Source organism: Gavialis gangeticus, unplaced genomic scaffold, assembly GCF_001723915.1.
Source record: "Gavialis gangeticus isolate Ggan-Ray unplaced genomic scaffold, GavGan_comp1, whole genome shotgun sequence".
NCBI classification, from domain to species: domain Eukaryota; kingdom Metazoa; phylum Chordata; order Crocodylia; family Gavialidae; genus Gavialis; species Gavialis gangeticus.
The window spans coordinates 42592336-42608058 of NW_017729027.1; the positions used below are offsets into that span (position 1 = coordinate 42592336).

Sequence of the window (15723 nt, forward strand, 5' to 3'; positions counted from 1 at the left end):
GACTCTTCCCCTAATAAATCCATGCTGATTGCCCCTGAGCATCATTTCTGATGCCGGCCCCTCACAAATGTGCTCCTTGATGATCTTCTCAAAGAGTTACTTTATAAGGACTGGAGATTACATGGCTCTATATGTAATGCCCTTGAGATCAGAACCATCAGACCAGCCTACATGGAATTCCTACCTGTATTCCAAAATATAATAGTGTAAATCTTTAGAAATAACACAAAAGCAATTATTCAGACAAACAAGCAACTAAGGCCCTGCTCTTTGCCCTTCTGCCTTGACATCATCAAACTGTGGATTAGTGCCCTCAATATAGGGTAACCTCAATGGCCTGTTATCTCCCAATGCATTGAGGAATTCCTAAACAAACAACCCACAGTCATTACAAATCGTCTTTGCATATTTACATCATAAAAGCTCTATATTCTCTCACTGGCAAATCTCCCATAGTAGATTTGTTTGCTATTAATGGCATGTCATGTGACAGAACTGATAATGCTCTTATAGCTTGAGTTCATTGCTATTTCCTTCCCATCTGTAGTATAACCCAGGCTGCTTACTTTCTATTGAATGCTCTGATTCCCCAGGTAATCTTCACAGTCAAAAGAGACCATGTCATTACCACTCTTGCAGCACCACAGTGACCAAGACAACTGCATGGTTATATGACCTACTGCTGACGCCCAGTAAGCTTCTGATTCAGATCCCAGACCATTACAACCTGTTATCACAAACCAAAGCCAGATTTTTTATCTAGACCTGAAATCACTTCACATAAGTATATGGCTGGTGGCTTGTTAAGTACATCCTATAGTATGTTCCCAGCAGGTCCAGGAAATCCTGAGACAGAGTGAGAAAATATCCCCAGGAAGTATATTCACTCAAATGGAAGTTCTCAAAATAGTCAATGCTGTGCAATCTTGATCTAGTCTAGACCTTAGTCCAAGGATCCTCATGCACTTAAAACTACCAGCCTTTTGTTCAGTTCTTTACACATATTTTACATTTCTTTCTACTCAAAGAAGAAAGAACACATATTTATTCTAGAATAGTTGTGGTTCTTTGAGTTGGTGCTGTCACTGTCAATCCTGTGACCATCACTTGACCCCCATTCTTAATTTATAATTACCATGAGCTCTGGAATGCAAGGAAACTGAGGGAGGTAATAGTTGCTCTTCCTTTATGGCATTGCACTGGAAAATACTGTGATATTGTATCCAGAAGGTATATACATATATGTACCATATTTACTCAAATATAAGACAACCCTGAATATAAGGCAACCCCTCAATAATTTTATTATTTATATGAAAAATTAGTTCATGTGCTAATTTTCTAGGTGTAGAATCTAATTAGCAGATTGTCCTGAATTCATCCCCCTTCCACTGCTACAGCAAGGTATATACAGCCCTCTGTCCCCCGAAGTCTTCCTGATGCAACCTTCCTGCCCCACCCCCACCGTCAGACCCTGCTTAGACTCTGTTCCCTCTTCAAGCTCAATGTGGAAGTGAGCTACATGTAACAGTAAGTGTGGGGAGGGGTGAAAGACTGATAGGAGGGCAAAAACTGAAGAGGGGAACAAGTGACTGCTGTGGATCTGACTCTGGCCTCAGCCCTAACTGCTGTAATTTTCAACATGGTAATTCCATAAACACACTTTTGATCATCACTTTTGTACCTACCTATACATTGTACAAACTGTGCATTATATTAGTTCAGCCCCAAAAGGCTCATGACTTCTCATAAAGTTTATTGGGTTGGCTCCCAGCAAAATCAACAGCGGTTCAAACCAGGGTGATACTACAACCTATCACTGCTCAGTAATATGTGTATACTCCAGATACTGCTCCATAAAGGATCCACATCCTAATTGGGCCCTCCCTCACAACTGGAACCTGGTGTTCTTGCCAAGGAGGTGGTCCTCCCCCTTTATGTGACATTGGTCAGGCCGCAGTTGGAGTACCGCATTCAGTTTTGGGCGCTGCACTTCAGGAGTGATGTGGACAGCATTGAGAGGGTCCAGAGGAGGGCCACTTGCATGGTCAAGGGGCAGCAGGGCAGGCCTACGAAGAGAGGCTACAGGACCTGAACCTGTTTATCCTCCAAAAGAGAAGGCTGAGAGGGGATCTGATGATTGTCTATAAACTTACCAGGGGGGACCAGCAGGGAATGGGAGACTTGAAAAAAGAGTTTGTGCTGAGAGAGACTGAGCACAATGGGCCACTGTATCTTATTTAGATTGGTTGTACTAACCTAGACTTGGGGCGTAGGTTCCTATCAGTGTATTTGCCCAATGTGGGATATGTAATTTATGGGCATGCACAGCATGGGCTGCATTCCCTCAACTTCGTTGTTGGTGTCCATAACTGAGTACATGCTGCTTCTAGCAACAATTTAATGACAATATATTTAATGGAGGAGGGGGAGGAGAGATTTGTTGGTATGCAAATAAGATGAGGGGCTTTTTCCCCCATGCTGATTAAAGGAAAAAACCCTCATTTATATTTGAATAAATATGGCAGTTACAGATGGATCCAAACAGTCAAGAATATCTCAGAGGCCTACAGTTACTGAAGGGTGAGTAGTCTATGTGATCTATAACAAAGACTGAACCAAAATCATGACATCAATACCCAATGTTAAGGGTTTTTGTCTGAAAATTTCTCCCTGGCAGATTTTCAAAGGAAATACAAGATAGAAGCTATATCAATGTTAATACAGACAAGAAAACAGAAATACAATATGAGAAGGAGTGTATAGTTAACTTGGAAATGTCTCTCTGCAGTGAAAGCTTGTCTAACTTTATTCCAACCATGCAGTTGATCCAATTGTTCCAATAAAAGATATCACCCCAAATAAATCCTTGCCTCTTTGCAGATCATCATTCACTCTGATTCCATTGAGACAAAAATGCTAAGTGGCTTATTGAAGTTTTATGGATAACGGCTTGAGCAAATTGTTATTTGTGAAAATAATAAAAATATTGCTAAATTGTTTCAGTGTTACAAGGAAAACCTTGTTTTCATTCATGTAGTTGTGTTCACTTCTGAGAGAACCAATTGTTAATGTCAGGTAACAGATGAATGCCACTGAACATAAAATGCCAGCTCTTAGACTTGTGGAAAATCTAACATGGAGATGCCATAACCCAGATTCTGTATTTTTTCATCTGCTGTAATAGGTTAAAAAAGGAGAAAAAAGTGGCTCATGCCTATGGGGAAGCAATATATATACATGTATAGCTATTGCACCAGGTCTGAGCAAAGCAAAGATGTCCCTGAAATGCAATATATTCTGTGGGTTTAGTTTATCCCGAAATACAGAAAGATAAAAATCCTGCTTTTATATATACACTGGCCACGTATACACAAGACGTTGACTGTGCAGTGGCTTGTTACTACTGTACAGTCACGTTGTGTGGCATGAAGTGTGATATGATGCTACAGCGCAGTAGTAACAAGCTAGTGTGCAGTAGTAATAAGCTACTGTGCAGTCAGCATCACCAAAAAGCCATTTGGGGATGTAACGACAGTTACTGCACAATCATTTAGTACTGGTGTATGCAAATAACTGCAGTCAGCATCTCATGTAGACACATCTCATCTGGATTTGTGCAAAATTTGAATTTAAATTTGGTGGTGAAGCCTGTAAACTGTATTCAAACTCAGGAGCAATTCAAAATAAAAAAGTATATACATTGCTACTTAAAGAGTATATGCTAGGGTAAAATATATACTATTATGAAATAAAAAATAAGTAAATTTTAAAAGCACACACAAAAAGGAGGAAGCAGTGCTTTAAATGATTGTTAAGACAAGTGACAAACCAGACCAGGAGCCAAATATAGAAACTGAGCACTACAACAGGACAACTAGTAAAAATTACCGTAATCCACAGATATTGTTTGCCTTGGAAATAGCCGGAACAGATGCAGCAACCCTGGAAGCAGCCGCAGAGAGCAAAGAGCAGATCAAGTTGAACATTTTGCTGGAGTGTATGCCTTACTCAGGATTTTGTTAACTATGTATTTATATGCTATGAGATACTCTCATTATTCCTGTATACAGCCAAAGCAATTCTGCCCAGGGCTATGAATCAGCAGTATGGCTGCTGTAGCCCCAGTATCACAGGCATAGCACCAGATGGCAGTAACAAGGGCCCAGTTCAACTTAGGGGTTTTATGCAAATTGATTATCTTGGCTCAAGCCTCCACCCAGGAACCTGGGAAAATAATTCAGCATGAAGAAAATTCCCCACTCACAAGCACTATTAAACTATAACAGGAAGTGGGAGAGTAAACAGATTTAGGAAACCCTTAATAATCAATAGCACACCTCAGCCCACTATTAGCAGATAAGCACAATCAATTTGTTCAGAGTGCTCTCCCAGTCCCACACTGGGTGAACAGTGCAGTCAGTAAAGCCAGTGTAGCTGCTAGACCAAGGTTTCCCCTGCCTCACCATGACTCTGGGGTGCTGCTCAACCACTGCTGTCCCCACTCCTTGCCACAGTGGGGGGGCACTACTCATCAGTTGCTGTTGGCACTCCTCAGTGCAGCTCTGTCCCTACTGGGAAGGGTACTGCTCCTCTTTTGGTTGCAGGAGCAACCCAACTCTTTCAAACTTTGAACAACCTCAAGGACCTTAGCTCTTTCAGAATCTAGCAGGTCCAGGCTTCCACCTGACCTACTAGTACTTTAAGTATTTCAGCTTGTTAAAGTAACGTTCAGACTGAACCTGTCAAAGGGACTTGTGTATCACCAATAATTAATCCTTTATAGCTGGATGGAGAGATGTAAGATACTCGCCTTAGGAAAGCTCCCACCTGGAGTGTCACCTCCTCCCCATTATAATTCCTGAGTAGATGGTTCCTTCACATTAGACTTATATGTAAATAATGGTGCACACTAACCCTTCAGCAACATTTACCTCATTTTAGAAGACAGGGCCAGTGCACACAAGCTTGACTTTCCTAGTCCCTTATATTCAAACTGTTAAAAGCAGTTAAAAAATATTATCACAGTCTCAAGCGCAAAAGAGTTTGTCATTGCCTCACCCATGCATACTAATGGACAGTCCCCCATAATCTGACCTCGCATATCAATGCCAGTGAGCAAAAAAACACCACAGATGTTGTCACACAAATATAAGAGCAGAAGGAGGGTCATACAATTACTATAATTTTTGTGTTTCACCTCCCCCAAATCAGGCAAGTAGATGTACAAATCAAATTAATCAACACTACCTTCAAAATTTCCTTCTGGCAGATGCTAATGAGCACCTCTGGACCTAGAGACCTAAACAGTGAATGATGTATGTGGGTCTCTTAAATTTTTTCTTGTTCCTTTTTGCACCAGCTTTAGTAACTTGTGTCAGTGAAGGACAGAACAAAAATTGCACCTCTGTCTTTGATGCACCTGATTTTCCTTCAATATTAGTTTTAAAATCTCCTAAATTTATAACGAGAGAAGAAGAAAAAAAGAAGCAGAAGTATTAAAGGAATGGAGAGAGAAGGAAGACTGAAGAAATTACTCTAACTGCTGCAGAGTAGTAGAGTGGAAAATTATATCACCAATTCAATATGATTTTGATCTATTATTATATGTCTGTGAAGTGCTGAGCTGCAACCCAGTGAGGCTTCAACCTGCAGAAATTGATATGCATGCACAAAGGAAAATATATATTGAATACATTTCTAAGAGCTATAGAAACAAAAGGAATTATGTGTGAAAACATAGGTTCATTGGAAAGTCTGAAGTCTTATGAACTGTAACAAAACTATTAGTTACCAAAAGCCAAAGAGACAAGCAACATGATCTTGTCAAAATGTGAGTTTGAAAGAAAAATAAAACTGTGGCTTTCTAATCACAAGCTTATCATAATATGCAGTTACAGACTGCTAAATTTTAATTCCCATGATCTGTACAAACATTTAAGTAGAACCTCAAGATTTAAAATTTGGGGAAGGAAATCAGGAAGGATTTATTGATCTAATTCTCTTTCCACCTATGTTTTGTGCTTGCATACTTCTTTTTATTTTAGCAAAAACGCAATAGTGAAAGTCGAGAAAAAATCAGGGTTTATATTTCAATATCATAATGGGGTGACTTGAATGCGTTGATATTGAGATTAACTAACCGTAAAAACTGAACATTATGGTATATCCTGCAGATTATAGTAATGTAAAGCCCTTACTGAAGTCAGCAGGAATTATGTAAATAGTACAGATCAGTATTTGGCTGATAGTAAAGGCTACTGTTCAGAGACTTATTCTTTCAGGAAATCCAAAAATAATTTGGCTCTAAAGACTTAAGGAGGAAATTACTTCAAGAACTGAATGCATGATATGTATTAAATTTCTTAAATCCATAAAGATTGCATGTGGGATGTCAGCAGCGAGGAGATGCCTTATTTGAAGGAAAGGCAACATTTACTTCTAAACACCCTGCGCTGGACATCCTACAGACCCAAACCTAGAAGATATTCTGGAGTAACGTCTTGAGAACCAACTTATACTCAAAGGCTATTTGTGTATCCTGTAATAGATATCAAAGAGGTAGTAGAAGCTGATGGCATCAAAAAAGTGGGAAAATAGAGCATGGAAGATGGCTAGGCAATCTTAATGCATTCCAGAATATCAAAATAGATAACTCATGATACATTAAGCAACCGTGAGATGAAATAACAGCTGTTTCAGATGTGACTGTGCACAAAAACCATTATTGTTCAGGCTGTTTAATAGTCATTAAAGAGACTTTGTGCAATGTGAGTGACTGTCAACTCTAGAATTTTGATGCACTAATACACATAGCACACCAACATCATTAACTTATTGCAATACCCCTTTTCCCATTTTGAACGGGAGTGTCTGTGTATTAGCCAGCAGACCACATGCTGGGTCTGTGCTGAATCAACAGATAGCTGGTAATGTCTCTCTGTTGTTTTCTTAATTGGGGCAATGAAAACTGAAATAAGGGTGATAAACTCTGTTATCAGCTCTCCCCTCCCCCCAAGCTTGCTTGCCTGTCAGTTTGCTGCAGGCACTATACAGAAGCAGGACGGGAGAGTGAAAAACTCAGTATCAACAACAGATGCATGCACTGCACCCCGCCTCACCCCCACCCCACCAGAGAGTGCTAACCCAGGTTGGCAACACTCCTGCCCCTAGCAATGAGTGAGGAAAAACCTGGGACTGCAGGCAGGGTGGGAGTTCGCACCCCTCCCTAATCAGAGCCCTGCTGGGGCCTAGCCATGCTCCCCTTACTTTAGCTTTGTGGCAGAGCAGGGAGGGCTGCTCTAGCGCCCCCCAGCTTCCAGCCAGAGCCACTGCAGGCATGTGCCTGAATTTCCTCAATCCAGAGGGATTGTCTGTATAGTTGGAAACCAGTTCAGCCTAGCCAGGTTGAACTAACCTGCAACACTATATCACATTCACTTGAGAAAGCTGCTTTAAAAACCTTATTTACCAACATTAATTATTCTATCACTCTTAATTTCTTGATTCTTAATAATTAAATCCCATATCAATGATACCATGACTTTACCGGGACTGGACGTCACCATGAAGTTTTGTTTTGTTTTTTTACTTTCCACATCAGTATTCCAGCTGAAAAGTTTCATCAGAACCTTTCTATGCATAGCTATTATATGTCGGTGATATCCTAATACCATTAGCATGTGTCAAATTCCTAATAACCTTACTAGTAAGGTCAAGTCTATTAAAAGCTATTTTCCATATGCAGATGCAGTGGTCAGTAAAAGGAAAGCATGATTAATATTTCACTAGTGCAAGGGTTATGACAGGAATGTCATTTACATCTAATTTAAAGGTATTTACTGTATCATTATTTTACTGACAAGAATAATGGTAGTGGACATCTAAAATTTGTTTTTCCTCTTTTGTTTGCTGAAATTGATGGTGCTACACATTAGCACCCAAGTACATTACTCAATGCCCTGTACTATTTCCTCATCCCACATGAGAAATCTCAAATTTAAAACAATTGACTTGTATACTTAAAAAACTGAAGCTATTTTGTACATAAAAATGAATAAGAGACTTAATTAAAACAGAGAATTGTGTAAATTATTGCAAGCATTGTCTTTTTAATTGGCCAGTTATGTTCTATTTTAACAAAATCCTGTAATCTGTAATTATTAGTGCAATTAGACAGACCGGATCATTATTTTTAGGAAATAAAGATCTATTAAATGCAGTGAAAATAGCAAGGAAAATAAGTATTATATGTTTAATGTTAGGATTATACAATGATCAATTAATTATTGTTTTGTCAGTATGTAGGCATCAGCAGTCATGCTGTCCTTGTATAAATGGTATAAATGCTTTTAGACTTTTAGTGGGTCCATGTAAGCTTCCTAATGAAGCTTAGTTTTGGACTTTGGCCAGTTCTTGAACATCATCTGTAATTTATTTTATTAGCATTTAGACTGGAATTCTTCCAGTTTTCTAAAGGACTGGGTAATTTCAAGTGTAAGAAAAGTTGAATAGCCTTTGGAATGTTTCCTCTGCATTGTATTCACTGCGTGAATTAATTTAGCTAGCAATAGAATCATTCTAATACAAATTCTCTAAAACTCTCATATTATGTTTGCTGCTGTGGAAGCCACTGTGTGTATGGCTGTGTAGTTAAGCACTCACATTTTGAAAGATTGTTAAATAGTTAGTTTGTAATGATGGACATTTTGCATTTAAAAAGCTATAGCATGTATATTGAATGGAATAGGATCATAGGTACAGCTTTCTTCTAAAAATAAGCTAGTTCATCAAAAACAATGGATACATGCTTAGACATTATGAACTTTGTTTTTAAGAAACCGTGTGTAATATAGTTATAATGCAGTCCTGGTGGTGGTGGTTACAGTGGTTACCATGTACTCCACTTTTTCTAGGAAAAAAGGCCTACACTTTTTCTTTTTTTTCTTTCCTGTTCCATCCAAAATGGATTTCTCTTCCATTTCTCCTTTTTTCTATATTCCCTTTTTCTTTCTTTAAAGATAGAGGGGCTGAGGTTATCCATTACATATTAATCAGATAATAAATGAAAGATCATGCTCATAGGTATTAAAATATTTTGAATGAAATACACATCCTGTGATTTTTTACTTATTCAGAATTTGATCATTTTCAACAAAAGACCAAGGAAGTCTTAGCAATATTTGGGCCAAGGGGTCAAAAACAACCCTTTTAGGTTTACCCTCCTCTCCTCAGGAGGGGAGTTTAAGGAGATCTCTTTTCTCAATGGGTAGATTATCCTATAGTCTCTAAAACAAGGAAGAAAGGTGTGAAAGGACCTTTTAGGCTGTGTTTGGAATCAGTGGCACAGGAGTTTAATTCATTTGACTACTTAAGGTAAACTTGACTTAAATACACCTGGATTGAACCACTAACAGGGATTTCCATGTTGCATGACAACCAAATTGTAGCTGGTTTGCAGTGTTGACCTAGAATGGGTGCAGATATTATATAAGTCCTTCTGGTCTCCACTGATTCAGCTTCTCTGGCACTACCTACCCATGGAAATTACAGTTTTTTTAAAACTATATCTGTAAGCTTAAGAAGACTTTGAATAGGAGAAATAGCAGTACCATCATTTGGGGAATACATACCAGGCTGGTACAGGAATCCTTTTTTGACCAGCTACAGTAAATGTGGAAAAACAAAAAAACCATTTTTGCAACATTTTAAGGATTCATTAGCTGTCTTCGTTCTGCAAATGAAAATTATTCAGAACTCTATCAGTGGAAAGGAGAAACATATTTTGGTAGGGTTTTCTGTTTTTTTTTCTTCACCAAATGTATGTTTATTGCCATACCTACAGTCAGGACGATGTCGTATTAACTCACAACATCAGGGCCTGGGGTGGTGCCAGCACTAGGGGGCGTGGTTGACAGGCTAGAGGTGAGAAAATTGAGGCCACAGCAGAAGTGGTCACGACATGGTCCTGTCATATCCAGTGAACCCGCAAATTCTGCAAAATACCTTGTCACAAGGACACAGGAGAAGAAAGGAGCTACATTGGGAAAAAAAAATAAAAATACACGTCATCTTCCTTTTTCACATGATAGTATTTGTTGTAATAATGACAAACATGTTTAACAACTCATTTGAATGACCTTCAATAATTCATTAAAAACTAAAAAATCTTGTAGTTAGCATTAGTTTATGTTGCACCTTTGCCCTAACATTATCAGAATAAGCATATTGGGAGATTTCACGTTCTATATTTTTAGAACTCAAACTTGCTGCTATTATAAAAATGGTAGCTGCAGAGACATGAGCTGGCTGAGTTGAATTTGATAAGAGGTATCATGTATAATAAAATAAGTAAAAATCCTGACTCAGTATTCAAATATCCCCATATACCATCTTGATCTTTGTAACTTTGTTATATTGTTTCAAAGCAAATAGAAAAAAAGAATTTACTTTGGGTGACCAGGAGCCAGTTATTAAATATACCCTCCTTTTTCTTTTCTAAATTAGGTTTCCTTCTACATGTCAAAAGCCAGTTGTCTTCAATAAGGTCTAGATTTATGGGAAGATTGAAGTTGTAAAAATAAACTCTGATTCTAAAGACTGGCAGGAGGGAAAAAAAATTAGCTGGTAGAAAAGATGAGATTTTTTCATGTTTTGTTAAATTAAAATGTATCCAGATGGAATTTTACAATTTATTTCTAAAATATGATCCTTTTGGAATGAAATCTGTTGTAACAATTAGAAGTGAAAGCAGGTGATTATACTGCAAATGCTTTTTCATCCTTAATTTATTACTACTCCTAGAATGCAATAATATTGAATCAAATTTTGTCATTTACCCAATCCAGGCAGTAAGTACAGTAAAAGCCCTGTTATCTGGCATTTTACTAACCAGGAATTCTATTAACCAGAATTTCTGGCCGGCTTACCAGACATACTAGGCAGAAAAGCTTGCATGTGGCAGCGGTGGCCACCACGCACCACCCTGCACTGTCACCACTCCACGTGCAGCTGCCGCCACCCTCCCTCTCCCTAACTCTGCATCCAGCTGGAAACCCCTGTGCCTCAGGTAACCGGCATTTTTAGGTTACCAGCACTCCCCATCCCCGACTCATGCCAGAAAACAGGGCTTTTATTTTATATCACAATGCTTATATTCTGTAGAACAGAATGTATTGCTTTCCAAATTGATGTTGATCAGAGGTAGTCAAACATTAAGAAAATGTGCTTATGAACATTTGAATTCCCTTTATATCACAGGCCATTAAATTTCATTCTGTCACTCATATATTGAGCTGAATAACTGAGTAAGACTAAAATATTTCTGTCTTCAAGAGATGAAATTGTTGTCTGCCTCTGGCAGGTAACACACGACTGTGGTGCTGGAGTTCCTTGCTGTGGCAAGGAATTGGTCAGGGAAGATACCCATAGACAATATTTTCAGGCAGTCAGTTCTCAGTGCTTTAGAGAATGGTTGAAAATCTCCACTTCACATTTAGCTGATGTCTTCTGGGGAAAAATTACTCTTTGACCTCAATTCTGATGATCAGTTTTACCCTAGGTTCTTGAGCAAGACAGGAAGATTCCCTGTACTACCTCAGAACGCCGGTCTGCCCCATCTAGTAGCCTTTTTTTTTTTGCTGAGACTAATCCCTTACTCTTGAGAGAAAGGTAAAAACATACAGGCCAGTTATTTATTGGGTGTGGGGGAGCAAGGGGCTGGAAGCTAGCAGAAAATCATCTGAAATTTGTGTTTGGGTTATAATCTCAAATTGATAGAGATTACATACTTAGATTTACAATTGTGGAACAGCAGTCTTTTGGGAGCACTTTCACTTCCCATTAACTTCATTGCCAATGAAGGAAGAAAATAGCCAGTTGAATAGTTTTCATATATTCTTGCATTATATACTTGGGAGTGAGGATGATAGAAGATAACAGACAACAGGGAAAACTAGAAGCACAGATTTCTTGAAACTAAAAATGTATCCTAGGATAAAATTGTTAGGCTCCTCTTCTACAAAAACCTCGACAGACTTCTGGAAGAGGTGAAGCTCTTTCATCCCTGCAACAAATGTAGTGTGGGGAAGCTAACCTTTAAAGGCATTGTAAATAGACATACCTTCTATACTTGCATACTTATTGGCATAAATAAAAGATTCAAGCTTGTGTTCTAATAGTTTGAATTCTCCTTTATTTTCTTTCATTTCCTGTATTGTAGCTTTCCAAACATATGCTGTAAGCCAGGCTAATAGTCCCTTATATTTACCATCTGTAAGTAATCAGATAAAATGATGGTAAAAAGAAAAATCAAATAAAAAGAAAAGGACATCTTTTTAACCATTCGGTTTTAGTGCTTACTATAGCATTTTAGTGCAGTTGTAAGTCATTACAAAACCATTGACTTTCACTTTTTCTACTAGTCATTTATCACAGGTACATTGAGTTTCAGTTTTCTTTTTTTTCCTTTTCTTGACAGCTGTTTCTTGTGGAAATCCAGGCACCCCAGCGAATGGCATGATAATATACAGTGATGGGATACTGTTCTCCAGTTCAGTCATCTATGCCTGCTGGGAGGGTTACAAAACTTCGGGGCTGACTACTCGACATTGTACAGCCAACGGGACTTGGACAGGCACAGCTCCAGACTGCAAAGGTTAGACAATGTCTCAGTAGGTTTACAGGACTTAGAGATGGTATCCCCATTGTAACAGTGAATTTGTTTAAAAAAAATCTTCATCCCTCTCTTGAACTAAACAGTCTAGATTATTGTAAAGTACACTGGCTTGAATACCTGTTAGATTATTATACGTATGCTTAACTAAGAGCCCATGGAAAAATCAGTTCTACAGAATAGTACACAGATCATTCTTATCTAATGCTAGAAAATATTGTATATAAGTATATAACTTGAATATAAGAAATTACTTTAATTTGAATTCCCATACATTTAAATATTATCCTTTAAATATCAATTTATAAATTGTTTCTCTAGCATAATTGATTTCATTTTGGTCACGTTATGGCAGTATAGTGGAATACTGCCATTTATTCTTCCATTGCATTCTTTTATTATGTAATCAGTACTTCGTATGAATTCAGAAACATTCATCTGAGGAAAAATTGCTCTGTAAAATTAGTCTTTTTAGTTTGGCTTTCTTTCCATAGCTTGTACTGATGGTAGTTCATATTTGTGATTTACAGTACTTGTATATAATAAGAGGGAAGCGTTTACATAGAGAATTATTGAGAGTAAAATAACAGACCAAGTCAATGAAATATGCGTGTTACACAGATAAAAAATGTCTTTGTGAACTTTTTTTTTAACCAATTATCTGATTCCTAGGAAAAATTCAGAAAATGTGCCAAATGCAGTCTCCATTTGATTAAACCACAATGAAAGCTTAAACCACAAATAGCATAGACATGTAGAGTCATAGTAACTAAAATATTTTTGGGGATATTGCTCAGCTTAATAATGGATGGGGCCATTATTTATGGGGATTTATTCCTAATAATTTACAAAGCTTTGCTGGAAATTTACTTCCAAAACACTGCTGTGCAAACTTTAATAGAAGATTTATCTGTTCTCCAAAGGGGAGGACCTGTAAAGTATGTATATGCAAACAAATTTTAAATAAATGTTTTATGTGGTCAGTAGAAAAACAATGCACAGAAAATCATGCCAACTATTAAATCAATAGGTATAAGTGTTGATAACTCCTACTGATTTGGCACAGGTCTGTAAGGTGTTGTTTTTTTCCCACTCCCACTGAAGTCAGTGACAGTGACAGATCCTCACCCACTCACACAGTTTTTACATCTTCAGTGGAAATTGTGGGAGCTTGTGTGGCATCCAACATACTTTAACACTAGTCCCATGATATTTGGGGGTTTTCAGTGGTGATCTCTGAGTGCAGTATGATAAACAGAAACAGGAAGTCCTAGGAGCTGTTAGCAAAGAGAAATTCTGCCTTTACCTCCAGCTCTTATAGCCCTGATTATTTCAGTTCAATAATACAGGAATACGTCAGTATTTTACTTTACAATTGATGCTTTAAAAGAACCTGAGTGTGACTTTTTCTCCTATTTCACTTAGAAACTTTGAAAATCCAATCCCTAATTTTTGATGTTTGGATCGATAGGAGGCAGATGCTCTCTAATGCTTGTAGAACAAATACAATTTTAAGGCCCTGTTGTAACTCCTCATGAAGACAATGTCAAGGTTTTCATCAATACCAGAAAAAGGAGAAGGACCGTGGCTAAGAAATACTTCTTTGGGTGTTTGCCCGTACGCATTGTATGTGCACATGTGCCCCTCATACTCCAGTCTGAATTCTCTTTGTCAGTAATGTGCACTAGGGCTGTGGCTGTGCCCTCATTGTCCTCACGCCTGCCTAAATGCATGCAATAGCGCTGTGCAAAGCTTTGGTTGCTGATTCAATTTGGAGGAGATTTGGCCTGATTTGGCAGCTGAATCTCTAAATCCGAATTGAATCAGGAGACCATTTAAAAGGTCTGAATCAATTTGAAGCCTCTGAATCAATTTGGAAAAGATTTGGAAAAGATTCAGAGATTCGGGCAGTCCCCTCATGCCACCTCAGAGAGCTGGACCCAGGCTCCGTGCCAGTAAGTAGGGGGCATGGGGGGGGGGCTGGACAAGGGGGGAAGAGTGACCCCAATCATATTTAATTTCCTTTTTAATCCTTATGTAAATAAACCAGAACTCTAGTATTGGCTGTACTTGTCACTCATTTTATAACTATTTTTTTGCAAGTAAATAGTTTTTAGGTAAGTAATTGTATAGACATCTGCTAGTTAATAGTATTTTCCTTTTTAAAACAACAACAGCACTCTCAAATTACTATTTCTAGTGTTCTCTGAGAATTCCACAATGCTGAGTTCTGTCTTTGTAGTGGAGGCTATAATGTGATGATGTCCATTATGGATGGGTGTATGGCATGCCCTTTGTGTTTCATCAAAAGGTACACTCCTGAAAAATGCACCATTTTCATCTTATAAAAATGTGGTGGTTTTATCTAAAACAGTTTTTGTTAGAGGTGTCTTCAAAACCGAGACTGACAGAACTTGAATAGGCCTCTTTCCAGAGTGCTCTCATGAGCTTTTCCCTTAGGACTTGTACCTCCAGTGGCACGGACACATGAACAAATTACAGCAGCATAAAGAGAACATGACTTTACTATGGATCTACACCTGTTCCACAGTAACTGCCCATGTGCATGCTCTGTTGAAATGCAGAGGTATACTAAGTCAGCCAGACACCCTGGGCAGCTATCATGAATGGAAGCAACAGCAACTTCTGGTTGCTGCCATGTTGCTGGCACAATTTTGTGTCTGTGGTAGCAGCAGCTATTTTTTTGCCCTCTGCCCATCCCCACAAGTTGTGCCCTCCCCCCCTCAGTTACCCTGCCTTAGTCACACTACTTTATAAATGAAAAATGTGCAATTGAACAAAACTGTATAAATGAAATTTGAAGTACTGTTGCACCCTCACTGAGCAGATTAGTATTCATGGGGTAAGACCATGCATATGGGTTGTCATAGGTGACTGGTAGGGGGCACACAGGGGTGCATGTGACCCCCCCTAATGGGGCCAGTGCTCCCCCCAATGGCTGACACTGATGTTGTTGGTAGGGCTGGTGCCCCCTCCCCCCCCTGACAGGGCTGCCACCATCAGCGGCTTCTGTGGGTGCCCCCCCCCCC

General features: G+C 38.6%; 1 protein-coding gene across 1 annotated transcript in view; it reads left to right on the forward strand.

The window, feature by feature from the left end:
• The window catches only part of CSMD1 (CUB and Sushi multiple domains 1), a 2474714-nt gene that overhangs the window by 2395789 nt on the left and 63202 nt on the right, over nt 1-15723 (forward strand). The window contains exon 61 of the mRNA XM_019520340.1: nt 12479-12655. Coding sequence (XP_019375885.1) covers nt 12479-12655 — 177 coding nt within the window. The remainder of the gene's footprint in view (nt 1-12478; nt 12656-15723) is intronic.